The 18,844-nt window shown below is 39.8% G+C and overlaps 1 protein-coding gene across 2 annotated transcripts in view; it reads left to right on the forward strand.

Annotated features, from left to right (window-relative positions):
• The first annotated feature begins 7,246 nt into the window (after positions 1 to 7,246).
• The window catches only part of HPGDS (hematopoietic prostaglandin D synthase), a 29,335-nt gene continuing 17,737 nt past the window's right edge, over positions 7,247 to 18,844 (forward strand). For both annotated transcript variants that reach the window (XM_070408923.1, XM_070408932.1), the window contains exons 1-2: positions 7,247 to 7,302; positions 16,542 to 16,683. In XM_070408923.1, coding sequence (XP_070265024.1) covers positions 16,551 to 16,683 — 133 coding nt within the window. In that variant the 5' untranslated portion in view covers positions 7,247 to 7,302; positions 16,542 to 16,550. The remainder of the gene's footprint in view (positions 7,303 to 16,541; positions 16,684 to 18,844) is intronic.

The raw sequence follows: 18,844 nt of genomic DNA on the forward strand, positions 1-18,844 counted from the left end.
GGTTGTTATAACTTACACTGACCACCAGGGGGCAGACACTCAATGCAGGAGCTGCCCCCTGGTGGTCAGTGCGCTCCCACAGGGGGAGCACTGCTCAGCCAGAAGCTGGGCTCACGCTGGCAAGCAAGAGTGGCAGTGGCGAGAGCCTCTCCTGCCTCTGCGGTAGTGCTACGGATGTCTGACTGATGGTTAAAGCCGTCAGTTGGACATCCCCTGAGGGCTCCCAAACTGCAAAAGGGCACAGGCAGGGCTGAGGGACCCAACTGAGTGCACGAATTTTGTGCACCAGGCCTCTAGTAATCAATAAAAGGATAAGTCTTTACCGAAAGGAACATTTCACAGTCTCTGACAGCACCTTCTACCTTAGTGACAGGAACCTGAAAATTGTCTTATGAAGTTTTTTCTTTTCAAGTATTCTTACCCGACCCCAAAAAGCACCTGTCATAAAAGCAAATCTTGCCCTCGCTGGTTTGGTTCAATGGATAGAGCATCAGCCTGTGGACCAAAGGGTCCCAGGTTTGATTCCGGTCCAGGGCATGTACCTAGGATACAGGCTCCTCCCCGGCCCAGGCCCTGGTCCTGGCATGTGCAGGAGGCAACCAATCTATGTGTTTCTCTCTCATTGATATTTCTCTCTATCTTTCCTCTCTCTCCCACTCTCTCTAAAAATTAATGGAAAGTTTTCGGCCGCGGCGCGCGACTTGGGCTCAATCCAGTTCAAGATGCTGACAAACTTCAGGGCTGGTGCTGCTGGAGAGACAGAATTGTGCCGGAAAGAAGCTTTTCAAGTAGATAAGGTGTATCTGAACAGGTGATGGTTGATATATGCAAAACAGAGGCTTTTGCTTTCTTTGTTCCTTTCACCCTAACACAGCTGTTCTCAACCTGTGGGTCGCAACCCCTTTGGCGACCGAACGACCCTTTCACAGGGGTCACCTAAGACCATCCTGCATATCAGATATTTACATTACTATTCATAACAGTAGCAACATTACAGTTATGAAGTAGCAACGAAAACAATTTTATGGTTGGGTCACAACATGAGGAACTGTATTTAAAGGGCCAGAAGGTTGAGAACCACTGCGCTAACAGCTGGGGTGAGTTGTGGGGGGGGGAGGGGGGGGGCGGCAGATTTCTGTTAGAGCATATATCTGCCCCATAGCGAATTCCCATAGAATTCAATTCCATTATTTCAGCTCTTGTTCCACGGCCCCAGCCTCCTGCCTGACACAGTGACCAGACTGTGTATTCTGTACTTATCTTAACTTAAGGCCGTTTTGTCCACTGTGCTTCAGTTTACAAAGTTATTTTAAAATCCCATTCTTTTGACTGTTGTAAAGATTATTTGTTATCAAGTATCCTTTTAAAAATCCTGGTTTTATATGCTTACAGATTTTTCTAAAATGCTGTATGTAGAACACTTTAATGATTAAATGTGACCCTTTTGATAAAAACAGATCAATGGATTCCTAGGGGTGGGGAGGGGCATGGGCGATTTGAGGAGGTGTTTGACATCTTGATTACAGTGGTTATTATGCACTGGTCCAATCTAGGATGAGTTTTACTAAATGTAAATTGTTTCAATAAACATGACTCTAAAAACTTAAAAAAAAATAAAAAATAAAAAAATAAAAATTAATGGAAAAATATCCTTGGGTGAGGATTAAACAATAAAACACAAAAACTTTAATTAAAAAAAAAAACCAGCAAATCTTTATAGGAGACACCTTGTAGTGCTGTTTCCAGTGTTCAGTACATGTTGGTTGCATGAATGTTAATTGGGTGATAATCTCATGTTAATTACTCATGTATGCATATACTTTTCATTCCTTGATTAAACAGAAGTATTTAATGGAAGCGGGTTGCTCCTTGAAAGAAAAAAAGCTTTGAGAGGAAATCAAATGGATTTTGAGGAAGGAAGCAAATGGCCAAATGCTCAAAACCACCCTAGAAAACAATTAACCAAAAAGCTGGGGTCACAGCACTGTTGTGTCTGACTGATGTTACATGGGCCATAGAAACCATGATAATATTTAGGATGTATTCAGTTCTTTACAGAATCACAGTTACACATCATCTTTTGGTTGGTGTTCACAGATGACAAATTTATTTATTATATCTTCAACAGAGGATATTTTTCCCATTGCTTTTCAGAAAGAGTGGAAGGCAGAGAGTGGGGGAGAGAAAGAAAGAGGGGGGAGAGGAGAGGGAAACATCGGTGTGAGAGAGACACATCAACTGGTTGCCTCCCACACGCACCTCAACTGGGGGTGGGGAGTGAACCCAAAACCCAGGTACATGCCCTTCAGTGCGCAGCCGATGCTCTAACTGTTAGGGGCAGAAATAGAATATTGGGGACCAGCTACAATGATAAGAAATATTAACCATGCTCTGTTAGCCATGATGGTTCTGTTCTGATTAGAGAAAGCACATTCTAACTTGGCTGGGAGTTGTACTCCTTGTGACATGGGCGCTAACATCGGAGTGCAGTCCATCCTCCTGTCCTGAGAACTGTCTATCATTATGGAAAGATTTACAACCTCATGGCTGAAGCAATCTAGTCCCAGAGGCACCCACTCTTTACAACCCCCAGCCCCTATTGCCTGTCATCTGGTCCTGGGGCACCCACCCTCTGTGACCTTTCCCCCCTCCCTCCCAAGCCCACAGGACTTGTAACCTGTAATGATTATCCTGTGCCTACTTCCCTGTGCCTGTAATTCCTACTTTACCATGTAATCTTTGTCCTTCTACCCAGTATAAGCAGCTGGCTTATGGGGACGGGCAGAGCAGATTTTTGTGGATGACCTGCTGCTCTCCTATACTGCCGGCAGTATTGGAATAAACGCTCATATATGATTCAGCCCTGTCTCTGCTTAATTGGCTCAAGTAGCGACAGGCATCAAACCCCTTGGTTGTCTGGCTACATAACCACTGAGCCACACTGGCCAGGGCACAGATGACACATTTTTAAAAAATATATTTTGTTGATTTTTTACAGAGAGGAAGGGAGAGGGATAGAGTTAGAAACATCGATGAGAGAGGAACATTGATCAGCTGCCTCCTGCACACCCCCTATTAGGGATGTGCCCGCAACCAACGTACATGCCCTTGGCCGGAATCAAACCTGGGACCATTCAGTCCGCAGGCCGACGCTCTACCCACTGAGCCAAACCGGTTAGGGCAGATGACACATTTTTAATCATTTAATTCCTCAAAACCTCAGGCCCACTAACAATTCTAGATCTTTTCCCCCAGAGGATGGTAGTTATTCTAATTGAGGCCCATAGCTCCTTACTAGCTATTGAAACTGTTCCCATCAACAGAATGTACTGCTGCCAGAAAACGACATTTCCAGCCTTGGTGGACGTGGTCCCAGAATTTTGGAAACAGCTGATAGTTTCTCTCCATATGGCTCGGACTCACGAAGAACCAAAGTACTCATGGAACAAAAATGTTTCTTAAAGGCAGAAAAATATTTCTTTAGCATAAGTGTGTTCATTAGTTTCGGGATCTTTTTGTTATTTTGGTATAAATGAAAACTATTTCTTCTTTGCTTAAACAATCTTTTTTTTAAATCCTCTTGTTTAAGTCTGTGCTGTCAAGGATTGAAGCGTCATCCAACTTCTGTAGTCGTCTCTTAGAATTCTCCTTTCACCAAAGTTCCGTGTCCCTTGCAGGCACAGGGCAGCAGATGTTCCTCGTTCAGCAGAAACAAGATTTCCTTTGTTCTAAGCAATTTCCTCTCTGCGTTGCAGGCCCATCTGAAAGAATTTTGCCAGCAATCCTACCTGCTTGATATAAAGGCAGGCAAAACCAATTTCTAGAATAAACGGTGAAAAAACCTGCTTAGGAGAAATCATTTAGATCAGAAATGTACTTGATATGTATTGTCAGGCTAAAGAAAGTTACACATATTTGTCAATATCAATCCCTCTTCAATATTGGATCTGCTGCTTGTTGGTTTTGAGAGCTTGGCAAATTAAAGCATTGAGTACCAGGTACAGGATCAGCACAAATATCAGGGTTCGCTATTTTTAGTCCACTATAGTCCTGGAATTTTTCTGATACATTCTTGTTCTTCAAAACCTTCTTTCTAGATTTCATGAGGAAAACACACCCCTTCAGATGAATGTATTTTCGAAATATGTAAAAAATACAAATACACAAATCATTTTAATAGGTACATTTTGGTTGCTTGCCTTCTTGATAACTTCTAGGAAAGTGCTTTAATCTCACCAAAAAATTCTCCTAAATTACACTTTTATCTAATACATTATTACTTCAGTGCCTGTAAAAATGAAGTCCCTGCCGTGACCTGGGATTATCAGAGAGGGTGGCCTTCCATTGATCTGAGTATTTTGTCTTTGTTACTAGATTTGAGGACAAAACTCTGCCTTTGGACTTAGTTTTCACGTAAGACAGTGAAATGTCAGAGGTAATGAAGCACGGTAGCAACCGTGCTTGGGTAAAAATTGCTGTTTAATATTTTAACCCTGCTGACTTGGCTTCTGTAATTATTTGCTTGCTAAAGTAATAGAAAAGTTATTTTGGTTTTCTGAACTCATATAAGTTATCCCATTCGATTAAATACTCCATTGATGGTGGTTTGAATACCCCACTGATTGTGATTTTGAAACACATTCCTCTGCACCTGGAGACCAGGACAGCACAAATACTCTAAATGGCCTCAGTGGCCCCAGATAACGTGTTTCCGTTGACTCAGTGGTCCCAAGACCCGAAACTGTAATTAATCTTTGTAAGATAACTACCTTGCTCAATCTAAGCTTCTGTAACAAACTGCTTTTTGCAAACCAGGTTCCTCATTCCAAACCTCGAGATGTAATCAGTACCTTTGTGATATTTGCCTATACAGGTCTGATGTTTCAGCCAAGGGGGCACTGCAAGATTTGGAGAGCATTGCCCCCTCGTAGTCCCAGCTTTGAAATAAATGTGGCTCCTTAATTCGACTTCTTGAGGCGTCCTTGTGTGATTCGCTGGGTACACTACAACAGTAACTAGGCCAAGTCTTCTGTTTTCTAAGAGCTAAGGCTGAGAGCGGAAACAAGGCTCTTCTAGGTCAGGATAAGGTAAAGGCTGGGGTGGGATTTCACACGTGGTCCTTTCTCCTACCGTGTATGTCATAGCGATGCAGAGGGAACAGTAATTGATTCTGGAAAACCTTGACAAGTTAACTTACTCTAATGCTTATTTTCCCCATTCTTGACAGAAGAGTGAAAATGAACTCTCATGGGTAAGATTCAAGTGTTTGAGAAATCGTACATCCAGAAATGTTTTCGTGACATGCCCTCGTCAGTTACATAACTGCATTCAAGGGCATGCACACCATTTGCGATGTTATTTTGTGGGAATTAAATGAGATAATGTATGGCAAGCACTTTGCTCAATGCCTGGCCCACAGAAAGCAGTTAACAAATATTAGCTATTTATACTACAGTTACTTGCTTACATCTGGGAATCCTCATTCAGCCAAAGAGCTGGGCAGAAAGCATTTACTCACAATTTTGGAGATAATTACTGTAACATTCTTCACAGCATCTGAGGAGTCAAATAAGAAAAATAGCATCATCACCATGGAAATCTGGGGAAACAAAGACACTGAAGATTTGCAAATGCATTTCAATTACCCAAAGAGGTTAGAAGCAGAAAGAGAAACACACATTCCATTTCCTGCGGTCTCCATCGGTTTAAATACTTCAGTGTGAGTGTCTCAAGAAGCTGACTTTAATCGTGAAGCTGATGATAGAAAGCTCTGTGGGCTTCTCCCAGAGACTTCCTTCTTTCTCCATCAGCAGAGCAGCTAGAGCAGCAGGGGGTTTGTCTGAACACTTCCCCTTTACCGGATGAAATAAACAAAGAGGAACTACATGAGGGCTAGTTTTTAAAATACATTTGTTTTTCCATTATTAAAGAAATAGGCAGTAACCACTAATACTTATCAAGTAGAAACTACCTACCAAGCAATGCACTGAGTGCAATAGTTTGTCCATCCAAAATTCTTGGGAAGTTTACCCCTATCTCTCTTTCCTCATCCATAAGATGGGGATTGATGTTTTTAATGTAAGTTAAAACTCAATGAAAGTAAAAAATAAAAATAAAAATGTGTTAACGTTGTATAGCTCCCAGTCCATTTGCCCCTGATAGTGACTTACTGTATCTATTTGGCAGGTAAGGGGTTGTCATTATGTCTTCGTAATTACACTTTGACAGACTCATATTTATATTTATTTCCATTTCTTATGTTTACAATACGTGGGTGTATACACAGTTTACAAAGTTTAAAGCACTTGGAAATGGGAAATATCGCATGGCTGACTGGGTGCTGTTGCTGCCTGAGTATGAATTTCTGGAAGTTGACAGCAGCCTGTCACTAAATGCTTCGCGGGCAATCTGCGAGCCCATAGTGCACAGGCAGGTGTCTCACTGGATCTTTCCACTGAGCCGTCCTACAGGTGTAACTGGAATTAATTTGTGCACCAAGGAATGAAAAATGTATTTAAGAAACATTTACGCACTTGTTACTAATCTGTATAAAGATTATCCACAAGCTATATCAGAATATCCCATTCCAGGGTTACTTTAAACAATATGGCTCTTTGGAGAAGTGAGTGTAAGTAAAATAGACTAGCAGCAAGGAGAATATGTGAAAATGTGAATTGTGGGGAAATACACATTGAGACCATTCATTGATTAAATATATACTAGTGTCGATGATGTGCTCTGCACTCCCCCCAGTTCGGAGGACACACAGTAAACTAAACAATGGGCATTCTACAGGGCAGACAAGCAAAGTACACTATGTTGTCAGGCACTGCGATGAAGGAACATACGGCAGGTAAAGGATGAGACTGCGCGGGAGGTTCCGGTGAGGAGGTGGTGAGCCGAGGATCCTCCACTGACTTGAAGAAGCCAACCACGTGCATATCTGTACTGAGGGTTTCCTCCTACTAACATTTGCTCATTCTCCAGGAGCCCGAGGGTGAGACTTTAAAAATAAATTTATTTTTAGCAATAGGCACACATCACACCATTAAATTTGACTTTACCAACTGTATGCAAATATGCCAGGTTAGGTATGCGCAGGGATCCTACAAAAGAGGTCTTTGCAGGCTTGAACTGCTTGGCAGGCATATTTCATCTAAGAAATGAAGGAAGAGACTTAGGTGGAAGTGAGTCGCTTCTCTCATTGGTTTGTGACCCTGAGTTACTCATCATATAAACCCAAACTGCAGTCACATAGGAGGGCGAGAAAGAATCTAGAGACTCCACAGAGACACGGCACAAGTAAGTGATATGATTGACCTCCTCAAAGATAAGAAACCAGATACTTTTTACTGTTTAAGGTTTTATTTCTATTACTGTCATATTCTCTGTGTGAGAGTGACTATCTTTTCTCACCATTTCACTTGCTCAGAGCCTCTCTATGTTAGTGGCCAAGTGGAAATCAAATGGTAATTTCTAAGAGAAGTATAGGTACTAGGTGATTTTAAAAGATTTTTAAAAGATCCTTCAAGTGGATTTTAACATAGAAAATACTGTCAATACCAGAGGGGAAAAGCCTGTCCTGATCCCAGGTTTGTGAATTGTTCCAGAATTTTCCCAAGTGATGTTTTCAGTGTCTGAAGCAGTAGAGAATGTCATAGTTTTTCTTTTTTCTTTTTCTTTTAAAAAGGTGTAGGGATTTTATTCTTCCCTACCCTCATGTAAAATAGGTATTTTTGTTAGGAAGAAGGAAGATGGACATGGGTGGGCAACTTTGCTGTGTCTCTATCAGAAAGAATTAGAGTTAACACTGAAACCTTCTTAGCATAGTGACTAGCACACAATGAGTGATTAGTACCTGTTGGCCATTATTATTATAGGTCCTTTCCACCAGGGCCAGGACTAGGAAGGGGCAAGTGAGGGAGTGAGGCACCAGGGCACACAGTGTAAGGGGCACTCAGTCTCAGGGTTGGGCAAATGCTGATCCTGCACCTGTCGGAGACAGTACCGCCCTGGGAGGAAGGGTCTCTTTTAGGCAAGCCAAAAAAAAAAAAAAGTTCAGGTATTTTATTTATAATATTTTCTATCACTTTAAGGCTCATTTTTTTTTTTTTTTTTGAAGTGTCCCTGCGTTTTGCCAAGAATTGCATTCTATCATCATTTGGTTTCAAAGATCATTTAAGGCATTTGCCCCAGGCCAGAAATTGGAACTCACAGTTCCCAAAGCATATTTTAATTATTCCTCCTGCTTTGGCTTTAATGTGAGGCAAGCATTGAAAATAATTAGTTGGTCTTTGATAGGAAAATAGATATCTTGTCTTGCTAATTAAAAATTAAATATCTGGTGTTTGATTCAAATCCATAACTTACTCAGTTAACAAAAATTTTTATATTTCTCTATTGTCCTACAATTTAACTCCAACCTGGCAACTTCTCCAAAACTAAACTGGAAATGCTTAGGCACTCGGGGAATGAGGGAAATTAGCATGCTTCACCACCAACTGTTAATGGGTTTCATGTCAATATGTGCAAGAAATTCCCGCGTAGACAGTAACATCTCAGGCGATTGCTTTCTGAATCCAATTGTTGCATTTCAAAACACTGTAGTCTAGTCAATGAGAGTACATACATTATGCTTTAATTATTACTGGTCAAGTTAGGTTGTAACAAAGAACAGCTGGCAAATTCACAAGCAATCTTTGTTTTTATACTGAAAACTCATAGGCATAAAAAAATCAATAACATAAAACCGTATCTAGAATTCCCAAGTATGTTCAAAATTCCTTTTATTTAAGAGTAAGAGCTCGCTCATGTAGGCCAACACTTTCATGAATAAAATAAAGTAGGGTAAATAGCATTTAGGTTCTATGGTTAATAATCCCTTACTTGTAAGTTTTCTATCCATCAAAATTACTCCAAAAATCCCATCCCTTTTTTCGGTTACCTGCTGAAATCTTAAGGGGCACAACCTTAATAACTGGATATTAGTCTCCTTTGCCAGAGAGTTACATTTGTTTTTTGTATGTTAATCCTCACCCAAGGATATTTTTCCATTGATTTTAAGGAGAGTGGAAGAGAGAGGGAAAGACAGAGAGAAACATCAATGTGAGAGAAACACATCAATTAGTTGCCTCCTGCACAAGCTCCGACCATGGCCTGGGCCGGGGAGGAGCCTGCAGCCAAGGTATGTGCCCTTGACTGATATCAAACCCGGGACCCTTTGGTCCGCAGGCTGATGCTCTATCCACTGAGCCAAACTGGCTAGGGTCAGAGAGTTACATTTGGAGTGTTGTCACCTTTCTGGCACAAGCACTAGAATTTTTTAGACTGTTTCACTGCTCTTACAACAATGTGCAGAATAAAATACTGGCTTAGTTAAAATAAAATGGTTTTTATTATAATAAAAGTTTATTTTATCAAACTACTGCTACAATAAACTATCAAATTACTACACTGAAATGTATTATGGTAATATGAAGTAAAAAGAGCTACAAAGCTAGTAGAAAGACAGAACTTTTAAAAACACTGTAAAATATTTAATTTCTAAACTAGTTTAGCATATGTTAAAGCTAAATCTTCTTTTGCATTTAATGGCTAAATTCATATGCATTCATATGTGAAAGTTTCTATCCAGGGTATTTACTAGTCATTATTCATATGGTGTGTTTTTAAGAAACTATGTATCTTATTTTTCAGAGAATTCTAAGAGGGCTTTTAATTGTCTGCTGAATCAGGAACTTTACATGACTTTCTTTGGAGTAGAAGGAAGGTAGTGGTTAGTTTTACGAATAAAGGAGTTCTTTAAGCACAAACAACGGTTTAACTTCCTGTTTCTGTATCATTTCAGGAAAATATGCAGCTTTCCCTACGTATGTGGGATTCTTAACACAGAATGACAGTGGAAGGGCTCAGCAACGAAGCTAACAGGAAATAAGAGGCCAGCATGACACTAGAATTTCCGTAGGCCAGTCAAATCATATTTAGGTCTATAACCCACCTGGGTGTTATTTTCATGTATTATGTAAAGTTGGAATCTGATTACGTGTGTTTTTCCTCTTTTGTCTCAGAACCATTTTTTTGTTGTTGTTAACCCTCACCTGAGGATATTCTTCCATTGCTTTTTAGAGAGAGTGGAAGGGAGAGGGCGAGATAGAAACATCGATGTGAGAGAGAAACATCCATTGGTTGTCTCCTGCCCATGCACCAACCAGGGCCAGGGATTGAGCCTCAACCAAGGTACGTGACCTTGACTGGAATCCAACCTGGGACCCTTCAGTCCATAGGCTGATGCTTTATCCACTGAGCCAAATCAGCCAGGGCGTCTCAGAACCATTTTAACCTCGTTCCTTTGTGTCCCCACTGTAATGTCGTATCAGCTGTGTATTATCTGAGGTTGTTTTGAGATGCTATGCATCTCTGTATGTCTAGTCCTAAACAAAGATCACATTATCTGAATTGCAAGGTTTTCTATATGTCCTGCTATCTGGTAGGTCCAGTCCTTTCTTTTTCTCTTAATTTATCTTGGCTACTTGGTCCTTAGCATTTCCATTTGAAATTCAGGATCAGGTTTATCTTGGATTTTGAAGGTAGACAATCATCTTACTAATAAAAGCCTAGGTGGTCCTCACGCCGTCACAAGATGGCTGCGCGCATAGCGGGCACACGCAGGTGGGCGGGGCGGGGCTTGACACTGCATGCATGGCACCGAGCCTGCCTGGGAGTCCTGCCTCCTCACAGCTCTGCTCATGGCCAGGCCTGGGGGGTCCAGCCTCCCCAGCTCCAGCCTGAGAGGCCCGGCCTCCACGGCTCTGGCCTACCTCTTTGGGGCGATCAATCACAGGGCTCCCGCACTGTGACAGAGCACAGGCCAGGCTAGGGGGGAACCCCCCCCCCCCCCCCCCCCCGCTAGTTTTGATTATAAATAAGGATAGTTTTTCTCTTCTTTCCACTCCTTACAGATGTTATCTTATTGAATTAACTAGGCCACCTGGGACTATGTTGAATAGTAGTAAGGTTCTTGTTATTCCTGACATTAAAGGAAATGCTTCTTTTGGTTTTCTATTATGTATGATGTTTGCTCTGAAGTTTTTGTAGAGACTCTATTAGGTTTAGGAAGTTTTCCTCTATTTCCAGTTTGCCAAGAGGTTTGTGTTTGTTTGTTTTTATAGATTTTTTAACACGAATGAATGATTAATTTTATACATTTTTAAAAGGGTTTATTTGCATCTATTGAGAATATGATTTATGGTTTTTTTTCTTTTAATCTATTACTGTCGTATATTATACAGATAGATGTTTTGGTGATAACACATCTTCCATTCCTGGGATAAACATATCTTGTCATTATATTTTATTTCTTTTCATACTCTACTAAATTTGAATAGCTAATAAGTTATTTAGAGTATTTATATCTATGTTTATAAGTAAGATATATCTATACTCTTCCTCTTTTAATATATCGTTGACTTTTCTTAATTTTTCAATTCCCTGAAACTACTTGTAAAAGACAAGGATTGTCTTTTCCTTGAAGATTAAGTAAAATTTGCCTGTAAAATCACCTGGGCCCTGTGTCTTTGGTGGGTGTAACTAATTACCAGTTCGGTTTCTTTACTGATTATTGTTAAATGCAGGCTCCTGGTTTCTGTTTTATTTGATTGTGTTAATGTATAAACCATTCAAATTTTCCCCATTTAGATTTAATGACATAAAGTTATCTGTAGTGGTAGCTTATGATTTTTAATGATCTGCTTTATCTGCTATGATCTTCTTTTATTTGTAACATTAATTACTTGTGACTTTTCAGATATTTTCCTCTTAGAGGTGGCAATTTGACCTTTTAAAAATTTTTATAAAACTGGCCACCAAACCCTAGTTTCAAGCGCTACCATTTTATGGGCAGGATTTTATTCCCCTTTACTCTGAAGGAGCTAACCTCCTGGCTGGCCCCGCCTCCCGCAGAATTTAGAGTCCTGCTCATTGCGTTTGTTTCTGCTCACTTTGGCCCAGGCAAAGCTTATCTTCCTTTTAATCCCAACTATGTATTTTTTTTCTATACTTCATTTTTATTTTTTTGTGCTTGCAGCAGGACGGGTTTATCAAAGAACATGATCTCGAGGATTTGAGTCCAGTCAAATCACACAAAGCTGGACACTCGCCTCTACTGTGGTGGGAGCCGTGCCTCCCTTTCCTTCTCCTTCCCTCTCTTCCTTTTTATTCTCCCTTTTCTTTTTCAACTCATACTACTACCAGAGAATTAAACTCCCTGGTTGCTCGTGGGAGTGAGGTTCTTGCCATATCTTCAGAAAAGGAATTTTCTAAGATTTGGATGGCAGGATGGGATGTGGTGTGAAGTTCCATTTCCTAGGTTCCAAAATCCCTTGCCCCTAAGCCAGTCCTGGAAAAGGTGCAGCTGGGTTCCAGCAGAACCAGCAGCAAGGCCAGTGTCCAGAGTTCCCGTGCCATGTTGCAGCCGGTGTGGTTCGGAATCCAAGCTGATTAAAGTCCATTAGTCCATGTGTGGAGGCCCACATGGCCGTGCGCTAGGTGGGTGCAGGGGAGCGCACCCCCTTGCCACAGGAGAGCTAGGAACCTGGTGCATGAGAGGGAGAAGAGTAAGAGGGGAGAGCAGGAACTTCCTGTGTTAGGAAGTTTTAAATATTCAGGTTTCATGCATTTGCAGTGGCCGCGCCCATCCTAGTGGCCACTCATTTGTTCCCAGGTGTGACTGGCAGACACGTAGGCACCTTTGCACATCACTCGAACCTTACTGGGCATGTGTCTAAACTGCCTTTGTCCTGTCCCTTCCCCATCGATCAGCGGGGAACAGACGTGGAGAGTGTTAAATGCAGCTTTTTGGCAAAGCTGTACAAATGGCCTGCCTCTACTATTTGGTCTTCTCTTGCTCCTTTCCTGTAACTAACAACCAGGTTATTACAACAGCGTCAATACCATGTGCCAAGCACCATATTTTACACACAATAGTTTCATTACCATTTTACAGGAAAGGAGACTAAAGCTAAGACTTGCTCAAGACCATTCAGGTCGTGTCAGGGGTGACTCCAAAACCATACCTTGCCTTCACCTTGAAGTTGTTCCTCACTGCATCCTTTGGTGCGGGCTGGGATATGTTTTACCTTTGTCCTTTGGTCCATTATCTTTATGAAATAAAGTCTTTAATAAAGTGAGATTACTGAGACAATGCTAAATGAAATAAGAGGGGGAAATATATTATTCTAGACACTATCCTCTATTTCCTTATCTATTTTCATTGGCCATAGAAACATTTACTTGAAATTCCTAATGTTAGTTTTTAAGCCAAAGCTTTAAAAAATATAGAAAGGATTTTTAGAATCAGTAAATGTTTCCAACTGCATTTACCTTTACTCATTTTTGTTGGTGTTGTTATAAAAATGAGCACGTATATCCTGAAAAACAAAAGTCTTAAAGTTTGGGATTTGTAGCTGTAGAAATCAAGAAAACAGATTCTTGTTCAGTAGAAAATATAATTATGCAAGTAACTACAAGAATGTGGTGTGCCAGTACAGCTTCATTAATGAGTTCTGACTGTTGAAAGGATGTTCTGGAAGGAGAAATAAGCAGTTGTCAGATGTTCACAGGCCTGTGCCAAATCTTAGATTTAAAGATATATTTGCAGAGAAATGCGGATAACTACCCATCTCTGCCAAGAGTTTTAAAATATCTTCTGTGCAATTTAGAGACAGAGAAGCATTGATCAGACCGTCAAACCTCAGAGAGAAGGTAGGGGAGGGTGGGGATAAGGGGGAGAGATCAACCAAAGGACTTGTATGCATGCATATAGGCCTCACCAATGGACACAGACACCAGAGGGGTGAGGGCATGAGGGGAGGGGCGGGGAGGGGGGGGGCGGCAAAGGGGAGATAAGGACACATATGTAATACCTTAATCAATAAAGAAAATTAAAAATAAAAATAAAATATAAAATATCTTCTGTGCTTGAGTGAAATGCACTATAAAATAGCATAATGTTGTAAATTAACAACAATACAATCTCTTTGTTTTCATGCAGAATTGAGAAGTTAGACATTTATGTGGCATTTGACCAAATGAGAAAAGGTTACATGTTTACATTTTAATGTTGACCATAATGGACATATATGAACCTATATGTACATGTAATGTTTATAAGAAGAATATAATTTCTTTATTTTTATGGAACCTTTGACCTAAGACAACAAAAATCAATGTAAAATGCTTTTCAAATAGGAACTGCAACAAAGAATGACACTTTTCCCACTCTGAAGAAGTTGTTGTTGTTGTTCTTTTAAGACTTAAAACAAATAGATTAAAGAATTACAACAATTATGCTTTTTATTTCCGAGATAAGAATTTTTCCTTTATGATTACATAAAATGTTTCTTTTTTTTCAGAAGGAAATCTACTACTTCACATTTTTCATTTATTTTTTGTGCTCTCATATCTTTCCCACTATTTATTTCTAAGCTCAGCATTTCTAAGGGACTTGAAAATAGTCTCATTATTCTGATGGGCAATTCCTTTAGTTCCCCAACTATGAACTTCCTGTATGCATTCTTTCCCAAAGGAATTTAGGGCTGTAAACGTTGGAATATTTATTAGTTTACTCCAGTGAACTCTTGTCCACAGAGAACATTCCCTCACATATTGATGCGTGTGACATGCAGCACCTTTCACTTGGGTGGGAAATGGATGGCGAATGGGATGAGACAGGACACAGAATGATCTGGGGGACTTTTTAGCAAGGAGCACCACTCCACAACCTGCGCACATGGAAACCCCGGCCCAGAGAAACGACTCCTTAGGAAGCACCAGCCCATCATTTCCTGGGCTGAGGGGGTCAAGATAGTCAACCAGACCATGCTTTCCAGCCGTCCTCTCCACAGATAGATACCATGAATGCATGAACCTAAACTATGCACTTTGGTGATTTAGATTTCTATGTTTTGTGTTTGACCTTTTACGTGATGTGACTTCGATGGAACTTTGAGGCTGGAGCCCAGCTTTTCTTTTTATCTAACTTTCTAGTAATATCTTTGAAAGATTTCCTTAGTAGAGAATAAAATGTTTAAACTTGCCAGTTTAAATAAATAATTGTTACTTATGATTTTTATTTATGCAATTATTATAATTATTATTTTTAGTGTGCTCTATTCAAAGTGCTTATTCTTCACTATAGAACCAGTTCAAAGTTATTATTATTAATAACTAATAATTATTAAGTGTTTAGCATTGTTCTAAATGCTTTACATGTATTACCTCATTAAATCGCCAAATCCATATTAATATCTTTCTCTATAAAAAGTGTGATTTAAAATTCAGTGAGATTTTGTTGGCTAGCTCAAAAATACACAGTAACTACATGAAAGAACCGAATTTCAAATGAAAATGTTTCTAATTATTATACAATTATAATACAGTCTACTATTAGTGCTTAAAATAATTAATTGTTTAAACACAATGGAAATGAGCCTTGGCTGTTGTGGCTCAGTGGTAGAGAGTTGTCCCATGCACCAAAGGGTTGTGGGTTCGATTCCCAGTCAAGGGCACATACCTGGGTTGTAGGTTCATTCCCCTGGTCAGGGCACACGTGGGAGGCAACCAACTGATGTGTCCCTCTCACTTCAATGTTTCTCTCCTTCTCTGTTCCCCTCCCTCCCTTCCACTCTCTCTAAAAATCAATGGAAAAAATATTCTTGGGTGAGGATTAACATAAACAAAAAACAATGGAAATGAAATTACACAAAACATAAAAATCTCACAAAATGATATAGTGACATGCATCTAGCCAGTAGAGCTAGTATTAGAAAACTCTCTGAAACAGAAAGAAAGTTTGCTTGCTTTCTTCCTTGCTCCTCTATAGGGGGACTGGAGAATTATGTTCACCGTTGTCCCATCCCAACAGAGGTCCCCAAGATGGGGTATGTTTATATGCTGCAAGCAACCCAGGAAAGCCAGCAGCATGGACCAGTAAGAAAGAAAAGAGAGCATTGTTTCCCTAAGCCTTTGATCCCAGAGGGAAAAGCCACGGGTGAGGGGAGAGGGGGTGAGAGGTTGGCATGGCTGGCTCATGTTTCTGCTGTGTGTACCCTGCCCCTTCCATCCGTACCCAACTGTCCTCACAAACTCAGCTGTGTCAACAAAGCAAACAACAAACCAAATGTCAAACACCATCTACTACAAGTGACTAAAGGCAGGACAAAGACATCTTAAAATGCAAAGTTCTGACTCCATCCTCTGAAGGTTGGTGGGCAGATACCCTCTTACTCAGGAGTCTTTTTATAATAAAATTAAATTTGGTTATTTCACTGGAATGTTCCAGCTAGTTCTTAAAAAGAGTCCTGATGTTATTTCAAGTCATCCCATATATTACTAGGATAGTGATTTATAATTATGGTTTTGAAATATCTTTTAATATCTCCCGTTATCTCAAAAGATGCCATAAAGTTTTCAAAATGTCCCCAAAGAAAAATGTTGAACATCTCTAGAGGGCTGTAAAAATAATCCCTCCATTTTTCTCTTTCCAGAATTACACAATGCCAAGCTACAAACTCATTTATTTTAATATGAGGGGGAGAGCAGAAATTATTCGTTACATATTTGCATATTTGGACATAAAGTATGAAGACCACAGAATAGAACAAGCTGATTGGCCTGAAATCAAACCAAGTAAGTAGCACAAATAACAGTTGATGAAAATGTAGGGAAAATATTTTTCCAGAATGTTTTCTTTCTTCAGGGAAATGAAAAACTAAAGAATTTTAATCTCACATAGCTTTGTATTGAGAAACAGCAGTTCAGGCAAGCTAAATAAATGCTATGTGACCCAGAAAATTTCTTATTCGAGGTAAAAATACAAACAGCAGTGAAAGAGAATATAAAGATAAACCAATATGTCAGAAGAGCTGAAATGGGGATACTGAAGTCAATTTTTTTTAATCCTCACCTGAGGATATTTTTCCATTGATTTTTAGAAGCAATGGAAGAGGGAGGGAAAGGCAGAGAGAAATATTGATGTGAGAGAAACACATTGATTGGTTGCCTCCTGCACCAACCCCAACCAGGGCCCAAGCCTGGGAGGAGCCTGCAACCGAGATACGTGCCCTTGACTGGAATCGAACCCAGGACCTTTGGTCTGCAGGCTCACACTCTATTCACTGAGCCAAACTGGGTAGAGCTGAAGTCAATATTCTTGACAGAGTTGCTACGGATCCCTATGTTTTAACGGTGGATCAAATGTGCTGCTCTAACAGAAAACCAAACTCAAAATGGCTTAAATAATAATTTTTTAAAAAAAGAATTGTATCACAAAACTGAAAATCCAGAAGTAGAACAGGTTTCCAAGGATGGCTTTATTCATTTCCTCCTCTGTGTGTTGGCTGTATCATGAGGCTGGTAGCCATGTGCTTCCTGCAATTCCAGCCAAACAGCCTTGAAGAGCAATGCTAAGAGGATATATGAGAAAGAGTAAGGGAGAGAACTGCTCCTTAAGTGTTTCCAGAAGAATAAAGAAAAGCTTTCCCAGAAGCCCTCAGCAAATTTCCCATGTCTCGCTGGCACAAACTGAGTCACATGTCCATTTTGGAATCAGTCACTGGCAAAGGGGATGGGAAGAACCGGAGAACCACCCAGTCCCCCTCTGAAGTTGGGGATGGAATCAATTTCTATGAGGCATGTGACTATATAAGAGAGGGGTGGATATGAAAACAAAACTGGGATCTGTTTGATCAGAGAAAAGAGCAAACGGACAAATCAGTTGGGTAACCCAATCAAAACATGCAACTTAGCATTGAGGACAATGGGGAAGAATTGGAAATATCATTACATCTAACAAACAACAGTGTGTGGTTCTCAATAAGCTGTAAGTCATCCTCTGTAAGATGTTTGCCATGTTATCTAGAAATATTAAACACTAATTACACCTAAAATCCACATATTTATCGCTGGATTATTATAAAATCACATAAAGATGAAGTTGAAGAAAATAACTATTGGGTTCTTGAAGACTAGCTGGCACTTGGTAGATACTCTACACTGTAGAGTCTACAGCCTCTGTTGCATTTAATTTATCTAGCATGCCTACATGGGATATATTATTATTTTTATTCTATAATTGGGATAGCTGAAATACACAGAATTTAGGTAATTTTCCCAAGTTCACAGCCCTAGCAATTTTGAAACACAGGTCAATTTCATACTATGACCTGAGCTCCTTGTACTAGATAATGCTGACAGCAATAACACTGTGATAAATGGGGTGTAAACAATAAGTATTGCAACGTGCCTTTGGGAAGCATGAGCTCCTTAAAAGCCACTCTTTGTTATCAGAGAATTCTTCTCTGGTGGGGTAGAATATTTTGTTTTCTGTTCTCATGAAAATTTGCCATTGATGTCCACACGTTTCTTCCAATATCAGAATTTTTATATGGGGTTTTTCATTCTGTGGACATAAAATAGGTGAAAATTAATTCTACCACTAATTAAGTCAAGAGGTAGAGATAATACATTTAAAAATGTCAGCTTTTAGATACGTTTTTAGATTTTTTTTTTTAGGGCCTCATACCCTATTTTACCTTAACTTTTCATTGTTATTGAAAAATGGAATTGCTGGATTTTCTTAATATTTTAAAAAATATTTTTATAGAGTTAAAAGGGATCTTAAAGTTTATGATAGTTAGGATATGGTGTCAAATAACGAAGACCGAACACAAAAGTGGTTTAAAGAGGATAAAAATTTGTATCTTTTGCATAAAAGCCCACATATATACACTATAATTGTTTTTCAATATATATGGGAAAGCAATAAAATACTAAAATGGTTATAATTATG

Source organism: Myotis yumanensis, unplaced genomic scaffold, assembly GCF_028538775.1.
Source record: "Myotis yumanensis isolate MYYU_CA2020_CCGP unplaced genomic scaffold, mMyoYum1.0.hap1 SCAF_1, whole genome shotgun sequence".
In the NCBI taxonomy this organism is placed as follows: Eukaryota; Metazoa; Chordata; class Mammalia; order Chiroptera; family Vespertilionidae; genus Myotis; species Myotis yumanensis.